Source organism: Calliopsis andreniformis, chromosome 1, assembly GCF_051401765.1.
Source record: "Calliopsis andreniformis isolate RMS-2024a chromosome 1, iyCalAndr_principal, whole genome shotgun sequence".
Taxonomy (NCBI): Eukaryota; Metazoa; Arthropoda; class Insecta; order Hymenoptera; family Andrenidae; genus Calliopsis; species Calliopsis andreniformis.
Window position 1 is genome coordinate 1,299,928 of NC_135062.1, and position 17,473 is coordinate 1,317,400.

Here is a 17,473-nt window from a genome sequence, read left to right on the forward strand (position 1 = left end):
TGAGTACATATAATCACGGAGTGCAGAGAGGAGGAATTTTGTGGAAAAGGGGTACGAAAGAGAGTATGGAAATTTTAGCAGAGGATGGAAGCGGGGAAAGATGGATGAGAGAATTAGAGAGGAGTAGAGAAAGAATAAAAGAGAATGAATGAGGGAAGGACTGAAAAAGTAAGAGATTAAGGTAGAGTGTGAGAAAGAGGAATGAAGTGAGAGAGGATACGGCAAAAGCGGAGGTCCGAATCTCTCTCTCTAGAGCTAATAGTATAGTATGTGTGAAGGTAAACGGGTGTGAAAGACTGGAAGAATGGTAGGAGTTCTTTTTTGTTTAAGATAAGATAAAATAAGATACGTATGGAGAAAAGAAAAATAAATGTAAGAAGGAAGGGAAGAAATGCGTTGAGAGGAAACATTTGTAATCGAAGCTGGACCCGCATATGTTCTGGACGAAAGTCCAGGTTGACTCCTGTATAGGACGACCTCAAATAAATAAATAGTTGCATATCGCAGAGGCAATACTTTGGTTGTTGCATGGAAGGACAAGAGGACTATGACGGCTTTGACCACTTGGAATAATGCGGGAATAACTCCCTTGAAAAGGATTTTACGGGAAGGTGTTGAAGTTTATGTAAAAAAACCAATGTTATTGTCAATTATATGAAATATATGAGCTGTATTGATCGGGCTGACCAATTGGCCTCGACATACTGTTTCTTAAGAAAATCCATAAAATAGTGGCGGAAGCTATTTTTGGGGGGGTTTAGAGGTCTGCTCTATCAATTAATATATTTTCTATAATTCAGCAAAGAAGCAGAGAAATGAACGGCCGCTTAGTCACCTGCAATACTTGAAAACTTTGGTTGATCAATAAAGAGGAGATTTCCAGCAAAAACAATCGCGGGCTTCTACTTCACAGAGCAGTTCTGAAGATATCCGATTGAATGGGAAGCTCCATGTTCTAATTGGAAGTAAAAGGGATTGCAAGGTTTGTTCCCAACGAACCAACCCTGGCAAAAGGCAACAAACTGTGTACTACTGTGACACTTGCCCCGACAAGCCAAGGATGCATCTTTGAGATTGTTTTATAAAATACTGTACGAAACAAAAATATAGAACGTAATGTTTAACAAATGTGTTTCTTCGAACTATGAAGATATGTAAAATGTTAAAATATACAAGTATAAAGTGTTATAGTGTGTCTGAAATCATTTTAAGTTAACTGTAAAAAGCTCATAAAATAAGCGGGAGCGGCTAACTCCTCTCGAGTTGCTGGTTCGCTCGAGCGAAGAAGGCCTCGAACACAAAGGGTTAAAACATTCAAGAAATAATCTAGTTTGCTAGCAAACCTTGTTTAAAACTGTGAAGAATTTTCACAAATGTGAAAATCTCTTTCCAGGTGCTCAGATAAGCGCTGTGGGGTTCTTCACAGTTCTCTTATTCAAAGGCATGGCCTTCCTCACTCCGTGGCCAGATTCTTCAGAAACAGAGTCCCTATACTTTAATAATATGATAATGGGTCGCTTGCCATCTCTAAATACAATTTCCAAACATAAACAGTCAATGTCACGACATTCAATAGCTCGGATACTCAACGTCTTTGTCAGCCGTCGCCTGCCACTAAAACTGTTTAGTCTCACTCATTTACTCTTCGTACCACACGCATCTTAAAACCCTATCATAAATCCGTGAAAAACTAAGCATCGTTCGATCACCCTATCCCAAATTTTCTTAAAAACAGGCTTCTTTTAATAAAAACAAAAATTGCCTTCTTTTAGTTATACTTTTCTCGCTGGAAGAAAATATTATTGACTAAGGTAAAAATATTGTTAATATAATAAAACTGTTCAATATTATAAGCGGGACTCTGAATTATCCGAATTACGTCGTGTTTTTTTATTTTTTATCAAGAACATCTCGTCAATACATTGGGAATACTCTCATCAAAGCAGAACAAGTGTACAAATTTTATATTACTCGAAGTAAATGTTTATATGATTCCGTCACGTGTATTATCCCTCTTGAAGCACTTTGCCAGCGGGCGATCGGAAAGAGTCGTTTATTTTGGACCAATTCCCCGCAGGAAGGAGATGAAGATCGTCAAATTTCGATTGACGAATGTCCAAAAAGTGTCCTACGAATTTCAAAAAGCGATTGACTTGAGTCATCCCTGTGTTTTGTGCTACCTCAAATTCTCTCAACAAGGTTCTCATGGTTGGTTCGTGTTTAGTACAGTGTGAACCGAGAGTAAGAACACTTACGTAGTTATCCACTGGCGATGTGAGTTTAACAATTCCTTTCTGGTAAAAATTCTGTTGTTGCTATTCAGACCATTCTCAAACAACGAATTATACGGCAGCATTATCCAACAAAATTTTATTTCCAATATTATGATACTTCAATGGCCCAAACCAATAAAAAGAAATGGGATGAAATCTAAACCATATAGAGTATATTGCATAAAGTTCCACCGGAATAACTGCAGAAATTCCTGTGTCCCATATGTATAGTGTGCTCTAACTATATTGTAAAGAAAATTTACATGCTTAAAAAGAAACTTTTTTCTCTTTTAATCCTCATAATAGCCATTAAAGAACCATCTCGGAGACAAAAAATTTTGGATGATGCAGTCGTACAATTTGCTGCCCTGAATGGTTGTAAGAGCCAAATTATTACCAGGATGGAATTTTCAAGCTTAGGTCACAAATGGACAAATTCCTAAATCTTCTCGAAGACTATGTACAAATGTAGCGTTTAATATAATGTTCACAATATTGAACAGCTTGAATTTATATAGGTTGCAATTAAAGATTTTGGCAAAATAGAAAACTTTACTTAATTTTTTATCAACATTTGTATAACCTATATAGACAGCAAGTAATAGTGTACTAGATTGACGTAATTTAAATTGATAGCATTAGACTAGAAAAGTCGCGTTAAGATGTACTTTTAGAACACTGCCAGAATTTGTGTTGCTACGAATCAGTTTCATATGTACCACTAAGCAGTGTCTTCGTATAAAAAAGTGAAATTGTGGTAATTTCTCTTTTGCTAAAGAGACCATGGACATAGAATAGAAATTGACAGTCTAAGAATCCAAGGCTCAAGGATGAAATACAAACAGCATAGTTTCACCCTGGATCAGTTTCTCATCACTTCTTATTCAACGCTATTTAAATTACCGTCTTGAAAGTAAAACATAACACTCGCAAAAAAATAAAATATACTAATTCACAAATTTTCTAGTATTGCTACATACAAGTATAATTCATGAATATGCAAATACTTGTTTTACAAAGCTACAATCTTTAAGAAAAGAAGAAACATGAACTAAACATAAAAGAAACATTTTCAGGGTTCGAAAGAATTACTTCTTTGACAATATAAAACTGATACAAAGTCAATCATAAAGTGCAATCTTAAATAATATGACGCCTTTTAGTCGAAGTATTTTTATTTGACTAAAATTTTTAGTAGCAGTATTTATTAGCGCACCGTATATATTCGTATAAATAATGATAAAAATATAGAATATATTCTATCATATTGCCAAGAAAGCACTTCGCTAGTAATTAAATTAATTATTAAAAAGACTATAAGCACAGTTCAAACTTGGAGCTTCGATGAAGATGAAAATTGTCGGACGTGTCAAATTTGTTTGAGATTAGAAAAATAAGATTTATTTACTTGTCTTTCTTATCGTCATCGTTTGCTTCTTATGTTTATATTTTGAAACTCAACGATTACATATGTATCTTGTTAAAGTTGGGATCAACAATGCAAAGTCGATGAAGAAGACCTTACCACGTACGTGTTCAAACGGGGCAACATGAAAGGGGAACAACCTTGAGAGGAGAAGATAATCTTCACCGTCCTGCGTCGCTAATTCCGACTTTAGTACATCTGGTTATTAACAAAAATCATTCAATTAAAAGTCATTCCGAATCGCACTTAACAAACAATTAAATGGGTAAATTGAAAAACCGTAAACGTCCAAAATTAACCATTTTCAAATAATCTAAAAACTATATCTGTACTCTAGATCTAAAGTGTAGTAAATCATTTAGGAAAGACGTGGACTCAATCCTTAATGCACTCTGGTTCTGGGATTCAATTATATAAAATGTACAGAATTACACGTTGGAATAAAATATCTCAAAATTTGGTTTTTGGACTTCTACTGTTCTTTAACTTACCAATTCAATTTATATGCTTAATGTCTGAATTTTAGTGTGTGACAATTGTTTTCTGTTATTCTTTTTTATGTATCATTTCTCTATCAGAATCTTCATCTTGTATCTATTTTTGTATCCCTGACCTAAGTGTGCATCCGTGTTCTCAACGCTAGCCAACTCAGTTGCAGTGATTAGCGAGGTTTTGCTAATCAACAAAGAAGAGCCGCAGGATGGTCACTAGTTAGGATACGTCAGCTGGTAGTAGTCCCCACACGCGACGTCCTCATCTGCGTTTTGTAATTGCTTCATTTGTTCTATTAGCGTGCTAGAACACAAAATACTATCACTGAATTGACGACTGTTGATTTTCTCGTTTACGTTTTGTTTTAATTTTTCTAATTCATTCCTATATCTTCTACATTTTTAAGGAAGTTCAAGAAAGGTAAACTTATGTTTGTATCTGTCAATTTTATGTAGATACACGTGTAGTGAATTTCATCATGTTACGCTTATTTATATAATCGCAAAATTAATAGCAACATTCTATCATTATTTTGTAAATTTCAAGTATGCATAGAACAATTGTATTCAATTGAGTATTTTAACCAAAGCCAAATAAATAAATTATTCGTAATCTATATTTCACATAGGAGAAAACCGGCTACAGCAATTTGTATTAAAAATTAGAAGTAATTATGTAGAGGTTTGCACATTCGGTATAAAAACATGAATTCATTAAATGAAACAGAAGAAATAATGTATGGAAAATTCTTTTTAACATATGAAAACATTTTATAGTTAAATTTTAATATTTAAATTATTAATAAATGATGTAATAATCAATTCTCACTTCTTATATAGAACTGAATTAAATATACTAGTAACGTAAATACATTTTGGAAATTTGAAAAGAAGTAAGAAGTAGAAAAATAAAAAGTATTAAATAACACTAGACAAACATTTCAGACGAAATATGCAATTGTCCCTTTAATTAGCAGTGTAAAAGGTAGAATGTCGCGGTAAAAAGTAGTATCTTTATTATCTTAGAAACTATAAGAGTAATGATCACATTTATCGAACAATAAGTATTTGGTACTAAAGGAGTCATCATATTGTCATATATTTTAAATGACTATGAATAGATTTTCGTAGGTGGAGTCGCTTAAAAGATATAAAGGTCGTTTTTTGTATTTTTTTTTAATGATATAAAAGAGTCCGTTAACCTAGAGAATTCGGTTGCATGAGTAAGTTGTCTTCATTTCGGAAGGCCCTGAGTATGTGTTAAGACCCTCATATACATAGGTTCTTCAATGGGATTTCTACTGTAGACGGTCCCTGTTCTGTCAATCACTGGGTCAATCTTTAACAACTGACTTCAGGCAGTCTTTTGGTTTACACTATATCTGTGTGTTAAGGAAAGGTGTCACTACAGCCACCGCCAGTGATCATGAACTACTAACTACCACCGACCACGTGTTAAGCATATCAGTAGCAATGTTTTTCGCGGTGTAACATGTAATAATATATAGTAGACCATGATAGCCATGATAGTACAGTAGTATATAGAGTCCTCTATGGTCAAATGCAGATGAGCAATTTTCAATTGGGACAACAAGGAAATACGTACGAAAGCTTTTCTCTTTATCATTGTTATTGTCAATCATCATTGTCTTTGGTGCTCACGTAAAAAACCGCGTGTCTGCACTTAAGGTCGATCCAAAACAAAATATTACAATAGAAGAAAATGATACCCAAGCAGTATGGTCTTCCAGTGAAATTGACTTACTCATAAATTTAATCAGAGAACGATCGAATATTTATAGTTCTTAAAGAAGTGGATATTCGAATATAAATGTTATTGATAAACTCTAGCACAAGACTGCAAATCATTTGCCCAATAAATCACGTAAATATCAATAAAAAGTGAAGGTGTGCGGGAATCCCGAGTATGTCACGAACCCGACTTTCAAAACGAGTCAGGAAAAGATCGGAAAAAGTGGCAGGTACTACAGGACACGAAAGCAAGAATATAATAAATTGCTCTCTGGATTTGCTGCCAAAAAGATTTAACAGTGAGTGTACTTTAATTCTTTAAGGTTTCTGGAATCACATTTTACAGAAAGAAACAGAACTTCTAATGTAAAGTAAATTTTTTATGTACAATTTCTCAAGGTTAGATTGAAGGAAAATAGCAATTGAAAAGTAAAAATTGTAATAGACTTATTAGGTTTATACATAGCATAGATATATGTTCTCAATCAAATCCAGGGACATCGAGCGATTAATCATATGATATTCTAAGTGAACTTGGTGAATGAAACAGTGATCTAGTTTCATTCAGCAACAACATCGAAGAAAACGAATTCATAATTGCAGAAGTATATGAAGATATAAGCTCCAACAGAACTGTACAAAAAATATGACCGAAAAGAATTCGAAAGAGAACTTGGATAGTCTTATAACCGATTATTTAAAAGAAAAAATTGTTAAAAGAATAGGACATATACAAACAAAATCATTTACCGAATTATTTTTATTAAACCTAAAGGAAGATAAAGAAAGATTATCTACTACATATCAAAGAGCGTCAAAATTAGAATTCTTAGAAATAGTTGACAATAAATTAAAGAAAAACGATGTATAACATATATTTTATGAAATACATTCTATACATATTACATATTAACCGCACTGATTTATGATTATATTTCGTCTAGAACTTTTATTAATAAAATAGTTTGTAAAGTTATCACGTATAGATCTTGCTGTTGTACTTGATTAATTTACACCTCGTCTGCAAGGTGTTCTGCTAAAAGCTCTAAATTGTACATTATGATATCGCGTCCATGTGTCTTCTTCCTCCATTATAAAATTATGTAATACGTAAGCTGCTTTTATAATATTATCTGCTCGGTCTGGAGTTACCGAAATTGCATTTTCAAAAATTTAAAATTTTGTGGTCTTTAAGCCAACGCACATTCAGCAGCTTGTCGAGCATACAACAATTTGTAATTGAAAAGTCTTTTTTTTATCTAAACCCTGGCAAAGAAAGGACTTCAATAAATTAAGTGCAAGTCTAAATGCTTCGTCATCAACAAAAACAAATGGAAGTGGTTCTCCACCATCTATTGGTGCTAATCTGGAAAATCAACTCTGTTACGGTTAAACAATTTTCCTAAATTAAAATTACCAAAAGTACTCGCATTGCTATTAAGTCCATAGCTTCCTACATCTATCATTGCAAATCTTAAATAAACATCAACGATCGCCATCAATACAATAAAGTGATATTGTTTGTAATTATAAAAAAAGGAGTCATACTTTGACGGTTTACGAATTCTAACGTGTTTCCCGTTTATGGTTCCTACACAATTCTGAAAGTTTTTGAATTCCATAAAATCACGTGGTATATCATTAAATTCTTCTTTAGTCAGAAATTTCAAATACTGATCTTCTAGGGCATTATAAATTAATGGTAATACTTCATTTACAATAATATCTGCTTTTGAACTCCCTGAATCAGATGCCATTTTTGTGGATATAAAACCTTCCACTGATGATTCAAAACAATTCAAACTTTTCGCCAAACTTTCTGCCTAGGTAACCTAGATAACCTAAATAGCCTAATTATTGCCGTCATAAACAATATATGAAGACGCGGAATAACATAAAAACGATAAATCAATTCTACTAGTGAGATCAAACGATGGTCGTTGGCTGTCGATCGCTGGCGGTAGCTATAATGGGACCGGACACCGGACCGTTTTGGTTGGTGGTCGTCGGTGGTTCACGATCGTTAGTTGTTGCTGCAGTGGGACCACTCTCTTACCTACGTACTTTTCCGCGAGCATTTTCGATCTTGAAATTTTTATAAAAATTAAGTCGTAAGAGACATGATAAAATGTATTAAGACTTTTGCCTTCTAATGCTCCTCCTTAATATATTTGCAAAATTACAAAATTCTTCGACTCTCAGTTCTTGGAGCATTATTACTGCAAAACGGAAGTAGATCGGACACTATGTTATCGGACATTTTGTAACCCATTTGAGATCTCCCATCACCCCTTCAAATATTGAAACCTATACATGTTACAAACAGTATATAATTATTTTATGTTGCATTTAAACATTTTGGCACAAACTATCCTATGAGTCCTTTAATTGACAAGTGGCGTAAATCTAAATTTGGGAAAAATGATTTTATTATATAAATAGTAAGCATTAAGAATGCTCGTTTTATTTACTAATTTGACCTGGCTGTATTTTGTTTTATGCTCATAAAAAATAAGAGTCCATTTTAAATTGTAAGTAAGATGACCATAAAAATATCTAAAACAGTGACTCGAAACTAGTTTTTGAACTTACTTCATTATTTCACGCACATATGGAGTTACACCTCTATTACATTCAACTAAAGGAAGTTTGTATTCGATAACCGTTTTTATATTTAGTCAACCGACAAAAGTGATTCTTGTTTACATTAACTTTCGCGTTCTGAAAATATTCAATATCTTATTAGCTTCCGTATTAACAGCACTGTATTACATTCGCTGGCAATGAGTAACGTAAAGTGAAATCTCAGAGGAAGCCGAAAAAGAGTAAAAAATAATAATGGTTGAGCTATGAACGCTACAGAAAGATCTCCTAATTCAAGAGCACAGCATGTAAACGTTATAATAATATAATCCCTGAGAAAATATCTGAAAACAAAGACTGTGAAATACAAACATCTTTGTTAGAACAAAGATAAATAAATACGAAAAACCACTTGTTTAATTTATAGAAAATGGGATCCTTTGAAGCATAAAATGCAGACTTTGTGGATGTGTAAAGAGTGTATCTGTATAAAGGAGACGACCACGGGATAAAAACAGATGCATGAGAAGTCGTAATAATGTATTTTTGAAAAAATATGTTTTGCAAACTTATTGTATCTTTAGGACGTTCAATTTTTACACTGCCATTTAAATTTTCTAACGACTCTTGAGAGATGTTAATTTTAGACAAAAGAAATCTTGTGTAGTTCACATGTTAGTATGAATATTAGTACATGTATATACGTCAGAACCCGAATAATCGCAATTATGAAAGGGCTCGATTCAAAGCTCTTTCCGTTGACCTTTGACTTTGCCTGGAAATCACCATGCAAGGGCAGATAGGCATTTCCGTTGCACCCAATTAATAGAATTCTCTGAAACTAATATCATCGAACTTTTCTCGGAAACTCTGCGATACAGTCAGGTCCCTACCATTTTTCCCATAGATGTTTGAGTATAAAAAGGCCAAGAAATTCGGCCTAGCGGGCTCATTTCCAATCCAGTTCGAGTTTAGTACGCGGCTCAGACTGCAAACAAGATCGAGCATTAGTTCTCCTTCGAGCAGAATCTTAGAGTACAGTACGTAAAGTAAAGTAACTGTAACGTAGTCTTAACGACGCGTTCCCCGCATACCTCTGTGCGTAATCTAGAGAGAGAGGACTTAGTTCCGCGACACTTGAATTCATAAACACTTGTATTCCTTTGAGTTAAACTTAAACTCGTAATAATACACATTTTTATAAGGTTTGTTAAATTGGACTTAGTTCAATCAAAACTTTTCCTAAATCTAATAAGAAGCGAACGCGTAACGATCCCGCAATATTATATCTTTGCCGCTCGAGATATATTATAAATTTAAAAGTTACGAGGCTATACTAACATCTTTGCAATCCTTGCGAAGGTTCCCTTTCCTAACCTACAAGTGGCTCCCGGTGTTGGCCATTGCGCACTAGTTCGTCCACGTCCCGTGACTCCTGGCGAGTGCAAAATTATTCGCTGGTTCGTCCACAGTCTTTATTCAATCCTAGTGGCTCCCAATACTCGTCAAGTTAAGTGTCGGTTTGTCCACGAAAACCTACCTAAACCTAAGGTGGCTCCCGGTGTTGGCCGTTGCGCACTGGTTCGTCCATATCCGTGAAGTGGCTTCTAACGAGTGCAAAGTTATTCGCTAGTTCGTCCACGAAACAATAACAAAATTCCAAAAACCCTAACCCTCAGTCAGACTATCTAGTCCTCGGCTCGTAACAACTAATACAATATAACGTGTAATCAAATGACCATTACTATGCTTAATTTGTTCTGTTTGCCTCTTATTCTTCCTTCTCATTTCCAGGGTCTTATTATCTTCTATTCTGCTTATTACGTAAAGTAATATCAATGTATATATGATCATTAATGTATATTGTTATAATTATATAATTATAGTTACTATATATAATAATAGGAATGTATCAACATTCGGCTGTAGTCGAATACAGCAGCGTACAGGTTAAACAGAGTTATCATAAAACATGTCTAAGGTAAATGTACTGGTAGCGACAACAGAGGTGAAACATTAAAACATTGAAAATGTTTGTGATCATATACAAAATTTTGCTGCTTATGTAATCTCATTATACATGTGAACACAATCTGAATTGAAAATATCTAAATGAACATTTCTCATAACATTTCTCAAAATGTGTCTGAAAATTCAGGAATTCTTTCGGAAAAACCTAGAGATATCTTTGCGTGAGGGTGAAGGCCATTTCGAACATCGATTATTAACCTATGGTAAGTCCTTATTATTCACACATAGCGTTCTTCTTTAATACTTTAGTCAAAGTCGCGTTAAAAGTTTACATATAAAAATACATTTTGAAACATTTTGAGAAATGACAGGGCATTCAAACCGAATTTCATTTTTAGTATTTTAGTATGAAATCTTTTCCATGTTATTTAAAAAGGTTCAAGGTATCCCTTTATGAGAAAGCAAAATTTTCGACTTTCTAAAAATGCTAAAGCAACCCCCTAATCGTAGATAAATATCAATAGTATTTTCAATTAGAAAGTATGGTTTCCCATTCGAGGAAGTATCTCTCGACACGCGTTGCGAGTCGCCAGAGGCTCACTTAGGTCCAGAAATGCGTAGGTCATTAAAAGCTCGAGGCCTCGTCTAAGCCAGGACACTGACCTGAAACGGGATGGGTCACTGTTACATCGGTATTTTACGAAATATAAAATCGCGTATAACTAACAAACCAAGCGTTCCCGAGAATATTGCATATGAAGTTTTCGGTTTATTTTCTTGTCTTCTACCTACATCTCCGAGTTTTCCCACGAATTTAGAAACACCCTGTATAGTGTTACAACCTCGGTATTCACGATCTACTTGAAAATATTCTTTTATGTTTTAGGCGAAGCAAAAGCGTCAAGAGGATCCTAAGAAGTAGCCCCATATTTAATTAAACATATCAAAACTGCTGCTGTTAATAGAGAAAAAATAATTATTTATAATGTTACGTACGGAGAATGTTTTCCGATTACTCTCTCAAATATTCGAGTCTCTGCCTGTTAAGAGAAAACGCCCTAGAACTTTCGTATTCTTTTTTTTTTCGTTATTATAATGGAATCGCGACTCCGAGCAGCTGGGTAGTAACTATAATGCTGTACTGACCATGAGAAATTTCCTTATATGGAAATTTCTAACGAACTCCCACTCATTTTTCAGCCTATATAAACCCAGAAATTTTAGCCCTGAGGTTCAGAACAGTATCGTCACGGTGATAGTCAAGTTCGTCAGAGTTGGTTGCTATCCAGTTAGATCGGGCTAAAGTTCCCTTTCGAGTCTACAGTTAACCTCATAGAATCCGCGAGTCGGCATAAATTCTACCTGGCAATTCCTACGACCACTCTGTAAGTCCCCGCATCGCCAGTGCGTTAACACCGTGCATTAATATCATACACTTTACGCGACAACACTACACTGTACACTTGTACGTAAAGACTGATTTAGAATATATTCAAGTATTCATTGTAATTTTGCGTAGATTGCTTACAAACCTATAACTACCTTAAGCGATCCCATTCGAAGTTGACAGATCCACCACGATACAGCTTAACCGCTCAAGTTGTATCAATTAATAATTTAAAAAGTTACGAGGCTCACTAACATCTCCTGCGGCTCACTGATCTTACATCAGTTTCGTCCGCTTACCCTTACTTCCAAAGAAACTGCATTCAACCTAGTGGCTCCTCGATTTATTCGAGTTCGTCCACGAAAGCTAACCTATCCTGTAGCTAACTGATTTTGACATCAGTTTCGTCTACTTCCTACAGCCACCTGATACCAGGTTCGTCTGTACATTATCCAACTTCCTTACAGCACCCTGATTTCGCATCAGGCTCGTCTGTTCGAATTCGCCAACCTCCTTAACAGCACCTCAATTTAATTTGAGTTCGTCTGTAAAACTGATCCTAGTGACTCCCTGATTTCGCATCAGGTACGTTCACAAACTCACACTCCTGCGGCTCACTGATCACCGATCAGTTTCGTCCGCAAGCACACCTATCCTCAGAGGCTCCCTGATTTTACATCAGGTCCGTCCTCGTCTACAATAATCATAACGGCTCACTGATCTCGCATCAGTTTCGTCCGTGTACCAACCAACACATCAACCACTATATTCTTTGGAAATATACCTATCCTCGACGGTCTCTCGCGCTGCTCGCCTCCCGTCTCGTAACAGCGTTAACACCGTACAATAAAATCATATAGTTTACGTGAGAACACTACAGTGTACACTTGTATGTAAAGACTGATTTTAGAATATATTCAAGTATTTATAGTAATTTGCTTGGATTGCTTTCAGCCCTATAATTACTTTAAGCAATCCCATTCGAAGTTGTCAGATCCACCACGATACAGCTTAGACGCTCAAGTTGTATCAATTAGTAATTAAAAGGTTACGAGGCTTACTAACATTTCTTGCGGCTCTCTGATTTTACATCAGATTCGTCCGCGTGCCCTTACTTCCATAGAAAACTGTATTCAACCTAGTGGCTTCTCGATTTATTCGAGTTCGTCCACGAAAGCTAACCTATCGTGCAGCTAACTGATTTCGCATCAGGTTTGTTTGTTTGAATTCACCAACATTCTTAACAGCACCTCAACTTACTTTGAGTTCGTCTGTGTGACAAGTCCTAGTGACTCCCTGATTTTCTATCAGGTGCATTCACGCAACTCACGCTCCTGCGGCTCACTGATCACAGATCCGTTTCGTCCGCAAGCACACCTCTCCTCCCTGATTTTACATCAGGTTCATCATAGTCTACAATAATCCCAACGGCTAACTGATTTCGCATCACGTCCGTTCGTTGTACCAACTAACACATCACCACTACATTCTTTGGAAATATTCCTATCCTCGACAACCTCTCGCGCTGCTAACGTCCCGTCTCGTAATAACAGTGATACATATACTGAAAAAATCGTATTATAAAATTAACTCTATCTCTGTTAAAACGAATTCAAAGTTATGATATACCAACAAAAGGTATAGAATAGAAGTCCTTAATATCGGGCCATTCATTTTTACTGAATGATTCAAATTTTCTGTCTGTAGAATGTGCAACTGAATCCAAAGATTGATACCGCTGTATGAAAACTGTTCGACATTTCAGTAAGTTTATAATTTATGTAATGAAAGGAATGAATTCTTTTCAACTGAACAGATAAACGACCAATAACGAAGCGTAACAAAAATATACGAACACAAACTCTAAATTCACTCATTACTCAGTGATAGTGACTGTATACAGGGTGGTAACCCGAGTAACACCGTACAGTCCATTATTTCCTAAACTGTTTAAAATATAAAAAAACTGTTTATATGAAATTTGCATGGTATAGGGAGAAAAATTTATTGACTATAACAAATTATCTTTTATATTATTATTTTCAAAGATATGATAATCAAGTTTAGTTTTTTAAATGGAACTATATACTTTTTTCAGATCACTTTGTAGTGAGTTTCAAGACAAATTCAATGACACAGAAATTATGTATTTTTTTCCAAATGGTTTTCAAGATATTGCATACGAAAGTTTAGTGCTTTTCAGCACAGGAAAACCTGCTCGAGTAGAGAGCACCACAGGAAGTCTCGCCTGCGCGTCAAGTGCCACATGCCATACATTGTTCCTTGAAACCGATACGGAAAGGTCTGCTGCAGGAACGGTAGGCTCAAATTCTGGAAATGCTTTCCCTGTGAACCTGACTATCATATCTTTGAAAATAATAATCTAAAAAATAATTTATTATAGCCAATAAATTTTCCCCTATACATGTGTAGATATACAGTATGTTCCACGAAATCCTGGACAGTCAATTATTTGGTAACCTATTAAAGATACGAAAAAAGTTTTTATATGAAATTGAATGGCAAAAGGGGGCTGATTTATTGGCCGTAACAATTTTTTTTTATCATTATTGTTTACAGAGATATAAAAGTTAAGTTTGGTTTTTTAAATGGGATTATATATTTTTTGTTTGATCAATAGATAATACGTTTCAAGACGAATTCGGCAAACATTAATGTATACACCTTTTTTCAAATAGTTTTTTAGATATTACGCGTAAAAGTTTATTGATTTTCGGTACAAGAAAATCTGCGAGACCAGAAAGCACAGTAGGAAGTCTCGACTCTCGACCACGCTTAAAATGCTACGGGTTGAACGGGTGTCTCTTGAAACCGATACGAAGAGACTGGGGTAGGAACGACAGGCCTAAATCCTACACAATAGTTTGTTTCGACAAATGCAAGAAATCACGATCACGATGCAATATTATATGTAATATTATATTGTATAAAAGTATATTTATTTTATGTAACAGTTAATTAAATCTGCATAATTTACAGTTTCTTCGTATCGCAGGAATTCCGCTACTTCCATATTATCTTATTTACTGTTTATTACCGTTAGCTTCTTTTTTATTTCTGAAACATAATTCAAACCACTAATGGTATGTTAGCAATATTAATTTAATTTTTAAGCATTATTTAAGTGACTGTTACATACAAATATTTGCAATATTTCACGCAAAACGGCGAAACAAGATCTATCTTCTTTTGAAAATACGCAAAAGTGCCTCCAAGTTGCTGTGTTCCTTGTTTTTTACAACTGAAAATTATCCTCATTGCAACAACGTGCTGCGGCAAAGAAACGTTCGCCTCCAGCTAAGAAGTGCGCGTGTCGTGTGGAAGAAACACCACTCATGGGTCAGGAAAGTATTAATACCGTAAGTTAGACACCCTGGCCACCAGGGATTTTCTTTCGAAATACGGATAATAATAACGATATTGATGAAGCATAAAACGAAGTCTATATGAAAAATTAAAATTTAAAGTAAATATCTAAAATGTTACGTTTGTTACGTTCCGTGACGATTAAATTTTTTTTTCTTTTTCTTTCCCGCGAGGAATTACCGTCGTCGCGACAGTTGGTCGCCACCCGACATTTGGCGTTAGCATCAAGTAATTCGCAAACGTCTCCCGAATCCTGCAACAAGCTGCCGTTGCAGCAACCCGATATTAACGCCCGGTTAATACGTAGAATCTCTATACATCCACTGATTCTCCAATAAAGTTAATGATAATAAAACTGCCATTCACAACGGATGCATCAACAACACATAGTGTTATGGGGAATCCCTTGTTGATTACATTCGTTCCCATTATTTCCACATGAACAACAGTTTTGCGAATATTTCTCAAGCCCTTGCCGAAATACTACCTCATTGGTAAAATTATAATGTCTCTCCTTTGTATTATTATCCTCTTAATTTTATACATATACATATTTTTATACATATCCGGAATCACTATTGTGCGAATGAATGCGAGTATGTAAGAATGTAGACTCAAAATTTAGAATGGTTGAGAGCATCACCAAACATACTGGTTGAGGAGTGCAGAAATCAAAGGAACACATGTACCATGCACACACGCGTGATTTTAAGCGAGCCTCGAGAGAGCAACCGCGACTTGCCGTCAGGTAACAATAATGCATCATCAGTTTGTTGATAGCTAGCCCAGCCAGGGTCTCGCCCAAGTGCTCCAAGGCGCGACACTCTTCGTTGACAAGTCGTGAGGTACGCGACGAGGGGTCCGTGGGCTAATTATCCTTTCTTGTATTAGTTAGATCCTCAATAGTTTCGAACAGAGATTCACTCAAAAGTGCAGTGAGCCGGGAGTGAATAGACTCATAGCCGCACGTTAAAATTTCAAATAGTTTAGAATTTAAATAGTTTTCCTTTTTCTTGATTATTTCTTACTATCCAAGTTCGACTTAAAAATATAGTAATAATATCTCTAATCGTGTGTGTGTGTGTGCAGTTTTCCAGGTATACTCCAGTTGTCTATAATACTCCAGGTTTTTGGAAATCGGATAAAGACCAAGTAATTCAAAGAAAACATTTAAAATTTGTATAAAGAAGTAACCAGTAGATTGGTGAGTCTCTCATTGTACATTCTTTTCATTTCTTTTATGATTGTAATTCTTTTATTTTTGTTTTACTTGACTTTCCTGTTTAATGTTTTTTTAAAATGTGTTTATCATCAGAATATATTCACCTATCTTAATATTGCAAACACAATACAGTCTATTTAGTAATTAGACCTTCAAACAAGCCTCCACCCTCCCTCGAACAAGCATCCACTACGGGGCCTGTATAGGACTAGACGAAAACGAATTCACAATAATTAATCTATTATCGAGGGTGAAGTAACTGCTTTACTTCATTGTCGAATCTACTGTTAACGCGCGTAGCGTTTGAGCAGAAAACATTCCGCCGACCAACGCGGCCGTGCTACGCACATTACACGTTAAACAGTCATTCACAAAGTAATTAAGAGTAATTATTAAAAGTAATGAATAATCACCACAACACTTATACATAATTGAAATAACTTACCTTTTTAATCTCAGAACTACATAGAACTAAAATAAACATATCCAATTTTCTGTTCCTTTTACCTATTGTCCCTAAGCTTCTTTAAGTTGTTACAGATTACTATTCCCCTTATATTCTTAACATTTTATAAAGTCTATTATTATAGGCTATGTTCAAATACTTCAATTTTAAGGTACGATTAACTGAATTAAAGAAATGACAAATATAAAATAAAATGTTATAATTTCAGCTAAATAAATTTAAATTATTATTATTTCTCTTATATAAGAAGTAAATGGTAGACGATTATATCCATCTGTTCACAGCTGTAAAATTTTACAAGGGGAGACTATGTTATTAAGAAGGAAAAACCTTTTTTCTTTTATACAGAACATTATTGCATTTGACAACACAAACATTCCGATTTTTTTTTACTTTTCGAAAAGTATATTTCATATCGTGTGTCTCATGAAGAATATAACCTTTCATTTCCCTATAGGTTATTTTTGCAAAGGCTGAGATTTAAGAAATATAATAGACTAGATTTTGCCCGCACC

General features: G+C 34.9%; 1 protein-coding gene and 1 long non-coding RNA gene across 21 annotated transcripts in view; both read right to left on the reverse strand.

Annotated features, from left to right (window-relative positions):
• LOC143189077 (uncharacterized) overlaps positions 1-17,473 on the reverse strand; it is a 407,881-nt gene that overhangs the window by 233,434 nt on the left and 156,974 nt on the right. Inside the window, exons 6-7 of one of the 20 annotated variants that reach the window (XR_013001625.1) lie at positions 4,313-4,509; positions 3,450-3,897 (exon numbers count right to left, since the gene is read on the reverse strand). The exons of 14 other annotated variants lie outside the window; for them this stretch is intronic. Coding sequence is in view for 3 of the 6 variants with exons in the window: in XM_076375522.1 (XP_076231637.1) it covers positions 11,030-11,159 (130 nt within the window). In the remaining 3 variants the exon portion in view is untranslated. Of the gene's footprint in view, positions 1-3,449; positions 4,510-10,990; positions 11,160-17,473 lie in introns of those variants that run through there. 5 more of the 20 variants (XR_013001620.1, XR_013001610.1, XM_076375959.1 and 2 more) reach the window with 5 other exon arrangements.
• Positions 9,127-10,116, reverse strand: LOC143180097 (uncharacterized). The gene is made up of 3 exons (XR_013002075.1): positions 10,105-10,116; positions 9,867-9,982; positions 9,127-9,513 (listed from the first exon to the last, which is right to left on the reverse strand). It is a non-coding gene; the product is annotated as an uncharacterized LOC143180097 (long non-coding RNA).